At 53.9% G+C, this 11056-nt stretch overlaps 2 protein-coding genes across 2 annotated transcripts; both read left to right on the plus strand.

The window, feature by feature from the left end:
- Positions 1-2708: 2708 nt before the first annotated feature.
- On the plus strand, positions 2709-6259 carry KD926_010693 (dDENN domain protein; the record flags this gene model as incomplete). The annotated part of the gene is made up of 4 exons (XM_053103083.1): positions 2709-3357; positions 3421-5745; positions 5805-6059; positions 6120-6259. 4 exons carry the CDS (start codon positions 2709-2711, stop codon positions 6257-6259), a joined length of 3369 nt encoding a protein of 1122 aa, XP_052953462.1.
- Positions 6260-8579: 2320 nt separating this feature from the next.
- On the plus strand, positions 8580-10649 carry KD926_010694 (type I 3-dehydroquinate dehydratase; the record flags this gene model as incomplete). The annotated part of the gene is made up of 1 exon (XM_053103084.1): positions 8580-10649. The coding sequence occupies one exon, from the start codon at positions 8580-8582 to the stop codon at positions 10647-10649; it is 2070 nt and encodes a 689-aa protein (XP_052953463.1).
- Positions 10650-11056: the final 407 nt, after the last annotated feature.

Here is an 11056-nt window from a genome sequence, read left to right on the forward strand (position 1 = left end):
TTTTTTTTTTATTTTTTTATTTAAATATTTAATTATTTTTTTTTATTATTATTAAATTATATTATTTTTTTTTTTTTTTTTTTTAAATAAAAATTAATTTTTTTTTTTTTTTTTTTTTTTTTTTTTTTTTTTTTTTTTTTTTTTCCCCTCTCCTTTTGCCTTTCGATCCTTTTTCTCTACAGTATGATCCGGAATCTTCCTGTGCATAACCCATGACGACTATTAATAATGAGAATATACAGAGTACGCCGTGCTGAGTGCTCCGTCCTGGACGCTAATCGACTCTGCCTTCCCCCTTTCGGTTACGTTGGCCCTGCAAGTCTCCAGTCCTGCCTTTTGCCATTCGGCTCCATCGATGACTCTACCTAACTGCTCTTCATCCAATCATTCAATACCCACCGACAATCTCCAGACTCCATGAGGGTCCGCCTGGTCCATCGTCCCGGTCTCGGTACGCTGCTGTCGTCGTCATGATAGACTACATGGTAACCGCCCCCAAAAAAGAGGCGGTGGTGGTGGCATTATCGCACCGGTGTAGCGTAACTACGGTTGAAGAGGATGATGACAACACGCTGCTCCATCTGCAGAGCACGGAGTCTCTGCTCCGTCCGCCGTAGTATTCTCGTTGGCCTTGACGGCGCAATTAGTGTCATATCAATTGAATTGACACGGTGGAACTCCCCTAATGGAGCAAAAGATTGACGGGACTTTAAAACAAACCGTTTTGGAAGCCAGAAGCAAGGGTCACCAAGCACCACTTTCTTCCTTTTCTTTCTTTCCCTTTTTTATTTTATTTATTTTCCTTTGGGTCGCCTCTCGCTCTCTCCGTCTCCGTGGTGTTCGTCTCCCATTCTTCCCCCGACCTGGCTTTGTTCTCCTCGCCCAGAGTCCCACCCCGGAATCCGGATCCACCCTGGGCAAACCACCGCTCGGTCTTAAGACCAAAGGTCCAAAGGAGAGAACGCAAAGTGGGAGGGTTTCCCGAGTTCCATGGTTATCGCGAACGATGGTTCTTTCCCATTCCTAGGTCTCGGTCTCTCCTACAACCCCTCAAAGCCAGAGGCGGCACTAAATGGAGAGAGCCAAGCCAATTGTGCACGACTGGATCCACCCCAAGGACCGACGATTGATATTATCCCGACCCCCCCTGTCCCTAACGTAGCCCTCAGTTGGAACCCGAATGGACGGAGGGCCAAAGTAACACAACTTGATGCCGGATGTTTCCGCACCTTCTAAGTCAGTAAGGTACCTGGTTAGCTTCGCAGGTGGTTGGCTTGGATGCAGGAAAGGAGGAATTTTAGGAAAATTAAAAAAAAAATCTAAATAAAATAAGAAGAAAATCCAATAGAATAAAAAGGAGGAACAGCGGAAAAAGAAAAGGGAACAGAAAAAATAACCCCAGCGCCCGCAAAAGGACTCCGTCGACGCGCAGTAGTTCGTTCACTTGGGTTGCTCCTGCGTCGTTGGTGTCAGAAATCCTTCTTCTTGAGTGGCTTTAAAGCAGAACATAGCAACCTGCACGTTTATCCTCACTATTTTCTTTTTCTTTCTTTTTTCTTTTATTTTCTTTTCTTGTATTTTCCCTCCCTTCTTTTTTGGGTGCTTTCAGGGTTTGTGCGTCTATTTGTGATCCTCTGTTTGTATCATTAAAAGCATAGATCTGTATTTGCTTTTTCCCCCCTTCCCCCTGTTTGATATGCAATCAATGGATGCATCTCAGCCCTTTTGAGAATGACCGCGGAGGAAGCCATCAGGGTAAAAAGTAAGAAGTGGATTAGGGTCCGTATGTACACACTACTACGAAAGAGGTGCACTGACAGTCATAACGATCTCGACCTTCTTTTTAAGAAGTTAAAAAATAGTAAAAATCAAAATCAAAAGAAAAAAAAAAACCAGGACCCCAAAAGGAAGGGAAGTAGATGTGCGTGCGCAGAGCGGAGAGGGGGAGATGCTCGATACTTCCTCGCCAGTCAGATTCACGCGATAATCTTTAGTTCTGGCAGAGAGAACGCTTCCATCCGTCTTTGGTGTCGTGCGGGATCGCAGGGGGAAATTGGCCAAAATCCATTTCTAGTATTAATCTTTGGGCCTTTTCTTTTTTCTTTTCTGTATTTTTTTCTTTTTTTCCCTTTTTTCCACGTCCCCCTTCTCTTCCCTCTCAATCAAATAAATAAAAGAAAAAGGAAGTCAAGAAAAGGGATTCCCAATTCCTCTACACAAAGAGACAGGTGTCAACCCTTCCTCCTTTTTCTCTTGGACTGCGGTCCCCCTCACCAACTCCTTTTTTTCTTTCCTCGGAACTCAACTCTCCCTCGCTCGCTCCGGTGAAGGCTGCAGCTGCACAACCTCCCTACCGCTCCCCCCAGCCCAATTCTTTTTTCCATGCAATAAAATAAAATAAAAAAGTCTCGTCTTTCTGTTCTCCCTTTCGCCTCCGCTTGAGGATCTTCCTCTGATCAACCCCTCCGTTCCTGCGACGGCGTCGCGATCCCCAGACTTATGTGTTCTCGCTACCACTGCAACCGTTTGCCTGTCTACGCCGAAACTCCTGATCACTGAACGAATTTCCCCCTCCCTCCTCAATTGATGCCGGTGAAGAGTTACTAGTACAAGTGGTTGGATTCGCTCCATGTTGTGACGACGTCCACGATTCTGTGACGATTTGATGATCATAACCCCGCGCGCCCGGCCAGCGACGATTTGACAAGATGCCCTTCTCTTCCTCCTCTTCCTCCTCCACCCCCGAGGTGTCCACTACTCCGCTCGCCGATTACTTTTGGATCGCCGGTGTCGACGGGTCCGAGATTCTCGACTGTTTTCAAAGGTTAGGGGATGAGTACCGCGCCAACAATGCTACCTCGCCCGGCCCCGCCGTCACCGACACCATTGAAGAAGATGCCGATGCGGAGGAGGCCCACGACCCCCGACTGGATGGTCTCTCGCGGCCCAACTCTATGACAGGCGGGCGCAATTCCTTCCAGCGCTTCTCCATGCGCTCAGGAGACGCCGAGCCTAACGAGAATGGCTCGAGCAGCAACCGGAGCAGCATGACCATCAAGGGTGCGCAGTCCCCGCGAGGCTCGTCTTTCCTGGAGGACTTTGACTTCGATAAGGCGCTGTTGAAATTCGCTTCGGAACGAGATTCCTTCCTGTCGGATTTAAGTCACACTGCCGGCGCAATCACCCCCCAGTCGCAGGCCCGCCCCCGATCTCGACTACGGACCACAAAGATCGTTTCGGACGAGTCCCCCGCGCAGCCATCCAGCCTGCTTCGATCCGGTATCGGAAGTGTGCGACGTCACATGGCTTTCAGGGACATGAACAGCATGAAACGGCAACCCTCAGTCGCGCGCCAAGGTAAGAGGGAACCTCAAACCCCAACAAGGGATATATAGGTTAACTTGATTCTTCTCTCCAAAGCTTCCATCCGCACTTCGCGACGCCTGAGCAACTACAACTCGGTGATCCCGGTGCCGCAACCGCTGGAGATCTCGCCTAGCATGCATCCTCTCAAACGTCGATTTGAACCGGTCCTGCTCGATCGATACCCTACCAGGAACATGTCCGACGAGCTGAAGCAGCGTGGCAATTTCCCGGACTACGTGCCGATGTTCGCTTTCCCCAACGACATCAACATTGTTTCCTCGGACCAAAGACCTCGGTCGACGTGGCATGGGTTCGCCATGACCACGGATAATGGCTCCCGTCTACACGCCATTTGCGTTATAATCTGGATTCCGCTGAACCAGCGGGCCGCCGAGGAACTGGAGAAGCGTTGTGAGGAATGGCGAAAAGACAACATGACGGATGAGGAGCGGGAGCTGGCGGCAAGCCTCGGCGAAAGATTGGCGTCGGAACGGGCCAAGCTCTCGAGGCTCTTGGCCCAACTGCCGACGGTCCCTTCCGGGTCGGAGTCCAGAGAGCAGTTGGAAGATGAAATCAGCGCGGTGGAAGAGAAGATCGGGCTGATGACCGACCTTTTACGCCCGGTGCGCCACGGTGCGGCTTCGAAGATCGAAGGCCTGACGGATGGTGACACGGGATTCTGGATACCCCGCGCCTACGGTATTCTCGGGCGGGAGGAGAACATGACCAGCTTCTGGAAGGAATGGCTGAAAGCCGTCATTGTCCCGATGACCGACGGCAGCATTCAGCGGGTTCCCCCAAGCTCGCCCCGCATGGGTGTCTGGCAGCCCCTGGAGCGGTATGTGATGAATCTATGCACGGAAGCCTTCAGTCCCAACACCTCCAAAACCCAGGTGGAGCTTGCCGTCCGCGAACTGCGACTCTTCGCCCGAAAAGAGGCGTCCAACGAGCTCCCGGGCGCCCGCAACACCGACATCTATGCTCTGTTCCGCACGCTTTCGCTGTCGAACATTGTCATCCTTCTGGAGTACGCTCTCACCGAGTCGCGGATCATCTTTCTCTCGTCGCATACTTCTATGCTCTACCTGGCGACCAAAGCTCTGGTTGACTTGCTGTTCCCCATTCCCTGGTCGGGCGTGTTAATCCCCGTTCTTCCGGCGCGTTTAGTCCAGGCTATCGAGGCCCCTTGTCCTTATATCGTCGGTATCGAGCGCCGGTACGAGAAGGTCGAACTTCCGTCCGATGATTTTGTCCTGGTGGATCTCGATGCCGATCTAATCGAAAGCACCATTCAGCCCACACCCCTTCCCCGCCATCAGCGAAGGAAGCTTATGTCGCTTCTTCAATTGGCGGCTCCGCACCACGGTCGATTTGGAGTCCCAACGGGCCCGCCTGCGTATGCGGTCGAGACGTTTCCATTCGACGCCTTCATGTCGGAAAACCCGTCGATCTTCAATTCTCGGGCACAATCGACGCAGCTGGCCAAGTATGTCAGCCTTAACTCCAGTGCTTTCGGCCAGAGCTCCGTCCCCCCGAGCTCCTATCAACCGCTTGTCTTCAACGCCTACTTGCACGCTCGATACGAGCAGGTTCCGTCCCGGGGATACTCCAAGGGGTCTGACCGCCCAGGAACCAGCTCAACCTCCAAGACTGGCTCTCCGCCTTCGCCGCGCGATATCTCCCCTACCTCTGGTCATTTCCCGCTGCCGCCACCGACGCCGAACTCTCGAAATGATTCCGGCTTGGCTCTACAGGCCTCCCTGCGTGAGAAACGCTCGGGCCACTTTGATGCAGCATCTCGACGAAGCTCGTCCTTCGGGATGGAAATGCGCCCGGGCGTTCCAAGGCGGCCAAGCGCTCCTTTCCTCGGCCATGCGCCCAACCTTTCTGTAACCACCCTGAACACCGATTACAACGGGTCCACATATGCACCGTCGGTTTACGCCCAGTCCACCGTGGCGGCGTCAACGATCGTTCCCCAAGCATCCAACCAGCCCATCCATAATTCGGAAGGCACGTGCTGGGTCGAGGGTCACTGCCTCCGACTGCAGCCTTGTGACGAGAAAGCCGTTTGTGCCATCTGTGACGAACGAGCTGAGGAGGGCATGTACCGATGCACCGCCTGTAAGACCCTGGTGCACAGCCGTTGTGCTCTGCAGATCTGTCTGGTTTGTCCGGCTGCTTTCCACCCGGAACAAGTGCGAGCGGCCTTTGTGAGATTGTTTGCCAGTTTGTTCTATACTTACAAGAAGTATCTTCAACCTGCTTCGGGAGACAAGAAAAAGGCGGGCCTGACCTACAGTTTCAATATGGATGCCTTCATGAAGAGTTTACCGGGCGAGCATGCTGAATACATTTCTATCCTCCAGCAAACGCAAGGTATGTTTCTGTGTCCTGTCTGCTCCCTGGAACTTCGATTTATTAACCATATGATATAGGATTCAACGAATTTATCAGCGAGAGAGAGCATGTCAATCCCAAATCAAGAGACCCCAGAATGGCACTTTTCGATGAAATTGTTCTATCCAAACGGAACCGCGGGCGATCGTCGATCTTCTCGAGTCGGAGCATGACGGATTTTCTGTCTGACACGTCAAACCACCTGTGGAGAACGGCCAGTGCCACTTCGTTCGGGCCAGGCAGTCGGGGCCAGCAGAATCTCTCTGGGGATTACACCCGCGTCGTCACAAGAGGTTGGTGCCTCCGTATTCTTGAGACTAGTTAGCCCTCGGTACTAACGAGACCACTTCTAGCACCGGCCAAACTTGATACCAGTCTGATGAAAGAACCCCGCATGATCCACGGAGCCCCTCGGGTGTCGAAGACGGCAAACAATGCCCGGAGGAAGCCTCTTCCCAAGCTGATGAACGGACTGGCGATTTCACCGCCGTAAGTCAGCGACGCATGAGCATTGGTGGAGTGCACTTTCCGAGCGACTATCATTGGATATGGCACGACCCTGCGTGTCATGAGCCTACCACGTATTTTTCCGTCATATCTCTAGCCACCATTACCAATCGCGGCTGAACGACATCATGTGGATATACACTGCAGGAATCGATGACACGAGTGAACCTTGCAACTGGCTGCTCCGGGACATTCGAAACACTCGTCGATTCCGTCCCCTCCCCACCGGCGACATTTCCTGCTCTAGTGTGCAGTATCTGCGACCGCTAGTATTTCTTCTCCAACCCCTCCTATGATCTCAGGACCCCCATCCCGGAATAGCTGAAGATTTTCGCACGGGTGGACCGATAACCGCATCTATGAAGGACGTGAGCACATGCATCCGTGGGTCGGCCGAGTGTCGAGATCCTACCCTCGCGGGCCATGGTTGCCTGGCACAGGGAACGGTCTTGAGGGGCCGTGGCCCTGGAGATTGCCCTTTTTGATGACCCGCTTTACCGGCCAGATCATGGAAGACCACCGAAACCTGGCAATAATAGAATTACATACATACCATCACATATGCATTCATGTACACATACCCATCTACACCCATACATACACCGTGCTGATCCCCGAGCCACCGATAATTAATCGTGATCTTTGGACCCTATTGTCTCAATTCTGGCGTGTTTTTCGTCTTTGGCCCTTTTGCTTGTCATTTTTGTTAGTTCCCAATACCCCCTGTGATTGGTTGACATTTCTCTTCTATTTCAAATATTATTTTTTATTATTTTCCGTGTAATACCTCTGGTTCTTGACTGGTTCTGTTCTAACGTGACTTCAGCTCTTTCTCTCTACATATTGGTGTGGCTTCTGTCGTTATTTTCCATTCAATTTCGTTGCGATAAAGGCGTGCTTCCGGGTTTCTGCTGTGCACCCAACCTGACGCAGACATAGGTCGATAGAAAAAAAAAAAAATCTCTGGAAATGAAGACAAGGGTACGGTGACTAGTGCAAGTGTCCGGCTATAGTCCATAAGGAGTACGCATAGGCTCTCTGTAGGCAACGCCGCAGGGCTGACCGTCCGAAATGCCCCGGGGGCGTCGTTTGGACAGTGAATCTCTCTATCTCCTAACGGGCAGGACAGAACCCCCGCTAGTTATCAGTGCAGGCTAGACTTTGAGAGTGATCGACCGTTCTGGTCTGTAGAGGCGTGCTCACCGGATGAATGCAGGCAGACGGACAATTAGGGACCTAGCTTGGTCCCCCCTGAGTCCCACTCAGGATCGAGCGTAGGCCAGGGACCTAGACACGGTGGATATGCCACGGACCAACAGGAAACGCCGCAGCCAGCAGCATGGGCAGCATTTTCCTCGTATCATCGACCGCCTTTGACGGTGGATCGGAAGGCGAAAGTCTGAGCCAAGCGCACGTCCAATCAGCCGCAGCGCGATAGCGAAAACGAAGCGGTATGGAATGGCGACTGGAAGACGTCGTGGAGATTCCGAGTGTGTCTTTTGATGTCATTGCCAGGAGCCTGCGTGCTGGACTGACATCTGATCCTCCACCGTCCGGTGTACCCTGTGCAGTGTACGGTGTATACTCTAAAGTAGGGACTCCATAGTCCCAAAACCATATACCCAAGGGCATCAACGTGATTGGCGGAGAAATGGGGTCCGCCTTCCGGGATGCGGAGCAGGAATCCCGGGGAAATTTAGCCGTCGGAAGTCGACTTCAATCAACTCTCGACTTTCTCTTCTCTCCATGAATGCTACGGTCGTCCTTGCCTGGACTCCCTAACCTGTCCCCGGTGTCTCTTGTTACAAGCTTCCATCGCTTTCCGTTCTGGACCAGGTAGTACCGAGTGTAACTCACTTACACAATCAGAATCAACTTCCCGCCCTACTCCTTATTATTGGGCGGGCTGCGATAGGGTCCGCCTCCCTTACCCTCACCTCTTCTCTCTTGTTCGGGCCTTCCGGGTATTAAACCTGCCCCCCTTCCCGTTGTTGATCCTTTGTCCGATTGATAAGACCTCCTCCGCTCCTCTTCCTCCCCTCCTTCCACCCTCCCTCTCTCTTGTGCTCTGGTCGAGGATATCTGGGGAGTCAGTTATAAGGATCCTGCAATTTCCGACCCCGATCATCGATGCGAGTCCAGGCGTATCGTCCCTAATCTGGTCCCCACTACTCTCTCTCTATATACCATTTTAGTTTTTATCTTTTCCCTGCTTTTAATCTTTGAATTTTCCTGTGCTTCTTGAGTTTCTGGGTGGACTGTCGACATTCAAGTATGATAACGCAGTATCCTGCCTGTGCAATGAGATGATGCAGACAGCCCTTCATCAGCCCGTGGCTATGACAGTTGTTGCGGAGACCTCTTCTCCCATTACTTCTGTAAAAGGACCCGCCGCCTCCTTCGCCTTATCAGCTTCTTTGGTGCAAAATGTGCCCCCGGAGCCTTCGCGAGCGGCGGTGATTGTGTACGGTGCCGGTCAGGATGCGATCGTGCAGGTGGTTGCGGAGGTTCTGGGGAAGCCGTGGACGACAGAAAGCTCGCTATCGGCCGTCAGTTGCCGGTGCGGAAATGCGGTCGTGACCGGAATCCTGGCCGACGACCTAGCTCGGAGCTTAGAAGGGTGCGACAAGTCCGATTGGATTCTAATCAATACTCACTGCGTGGACGACGGCTCGTTTCCGGAGGAGGCGCTCACCGACTGCTGCCACTACGAGTTCCTGTACTCGCTCCGCAGTCCCTTCTTCCGCCGCGATCTGACTCGCTTTCTGTCGCTGATTCTGGGTCAGGCGAGACCGCATGAGGACCTGAAGACCAAAAGTCGCACCAACTTCATCTCCACCACCTTCCCAGACGTCCATGCGGCGTTGCCCAACCTGGATATTCTGTCCGTCGGGTCCGATGCCGTCGAGATCCGTGTAGATCTGCTGAAGGACCCCTCCCCGGAGGAGAGCTCGAGCCCCGTGCCGAGCCTGCGGTACGTAGGGCAGCAGCTGATGCTCCTGCGGCAACATACCGAGCTGCCGATCATCTTCACGACTCGGTGCACCAAGGAGAACGGCAAATTCCCTATGGACGACCCGCAGCTCTTCTACCGCTATCTCCGGCGTGCCATCCAGTGGGGCGTGGAGTATATCGACGTGGAGCTGTGGCTGCCGGAGGACATCCGGCGCCGCCTGGCGGACGATAAGGGGAACAGCATCATCATGTCGGCCTTCCACGACTTTTCGGGCACGTGGCGGTGGACCTCGCCCGAGGCGCCGCGCATCTACGCGGAGAGCGCCCGGTACGCGGACATCGTGAAGATGATCGCCATGGTCAACACGATCGAGGCCAACTATGAGCTGGAGTACTTCCGGTCGACGGTTCGGACAACCCACGGGGACTACCCGCTACTATCGGCCGTCAACATGGGCCAGATGGGGCAGCTCTCGCGTGCCCTGAACACGGTGTTCTCGCCTATCACACATCCACTGCTACCCATGATCGCGGCGCCGGGCCAGCTGACGGCGGCGGAGATCAATGAGGCGCTGCACATCATGGGATCGCTGCCTAAGAAGGACCTGTACGCCGTCGGGTCCTTCCGGTCCACGCCGCAGTCGATGTTTATGGAGAAGTGCTTCAACGAGCTGAGCCTACCGCACACGCTGACCTCGATCGATCGCGGCCCCGGCGGCTCCGTGGAGCGAGTGATCACGCAGCCCTCGTTCGGCGGGGCGTCCGTGCATCCGCCGATATCCGTCTCCAGCGGCAGCAACGCCGGTGTGCCTGCGTTCAGCGAGGCGGCGCGGGCGATTGGGCTGGTCGACACGATCGTGGCGGCGCGCGGGGCGCTGATTGGGGAGAATGCAACGTGGAAGGGGATTCGGGCGACGTTAACCCGAGACTACGTGCCGTCGGCCTACCGTGGGCGAGCGGCGATCATCTTGGCGAGCAGCGAGAGCGAGGCGTCGGCGGCGGTGTTTGCGCTGCGCAGTCTAGGAGTGGGTGCGATCTACACGGTCGGGTTTCGGGCGAGCGGGCCGCTGGCGGACGGACTGGAGCCCTTCACGTCGATCCAATCGGTCAAGCTGGTGGAGCAACCGTTTGTGATCGTGTCCGCGCTGCCCCCGGAGAAGTCGCTGCTGGTGCAACCGTTGCTGCGACACTACCGTACCAGCGGACGTGCCTCGCCGCCGTCGACTCGCGGCAAGGTGTATCTCGACCTCACTCGCGGCGAGCGCACGGGGGATCCGGTGGGCGTGGCCGAACGGGCAGGATGGACGGCCTACGGCATCGAAGACGTCAACGCCTGGACTACCGTGGAGACGCTTCGCCTGTTGGTCGGACAGAACGTACCGTTTGATTTTGTCCGCATGGCGTCGGGGCGGGTGTTTTGATTTGAATTCGGAGGATCATTGTCTACCGTGTGGTGTGGGACTCTTAAGGGCAGAGGGAGAGGGATTCCATACTCCATATATACGTGGCAGCGTCCGTGCGTTTGTCTTGATATAGATACGGCGTTTTTTTCTTGACATGGAACAATATCACTTTCCTAGTATACGATTGAAGCTTTTCCGTTCCAATCGGGAGATCCCACGGATATCCCCAGGAGAGAGAGCGCGAGACGGAGGATGCCAATCTCCAATGCGACGATCGAGCAGCGCCAAACTACACGGGCAGGCGTCCGTGATGGACAGGGGAAAATCCCGAGGCGCCATGAACAAGTCGCAATTAACCGAATTAATTAATCTTCACGGCTTTCCTCCCCGCATCGGCTGTAAGTCCGCGACACTAGAGAACACTA

Source organism: Aspergillus affinis (genome assembly GCF_023601865.1).
Source record: "Aspergillus affinis strain CMG 70 chromosome Unknown NODE_85_length_165111_cov_88_837549, whole genome shotgun sequence".
Taxonomy (NCBI): Eukaryota; Fungi; Ascomycota; class Eurotiomycetes; order Eurotiales; family Aspergillaceae; genus Aspergillus; species Aspergillus affinis.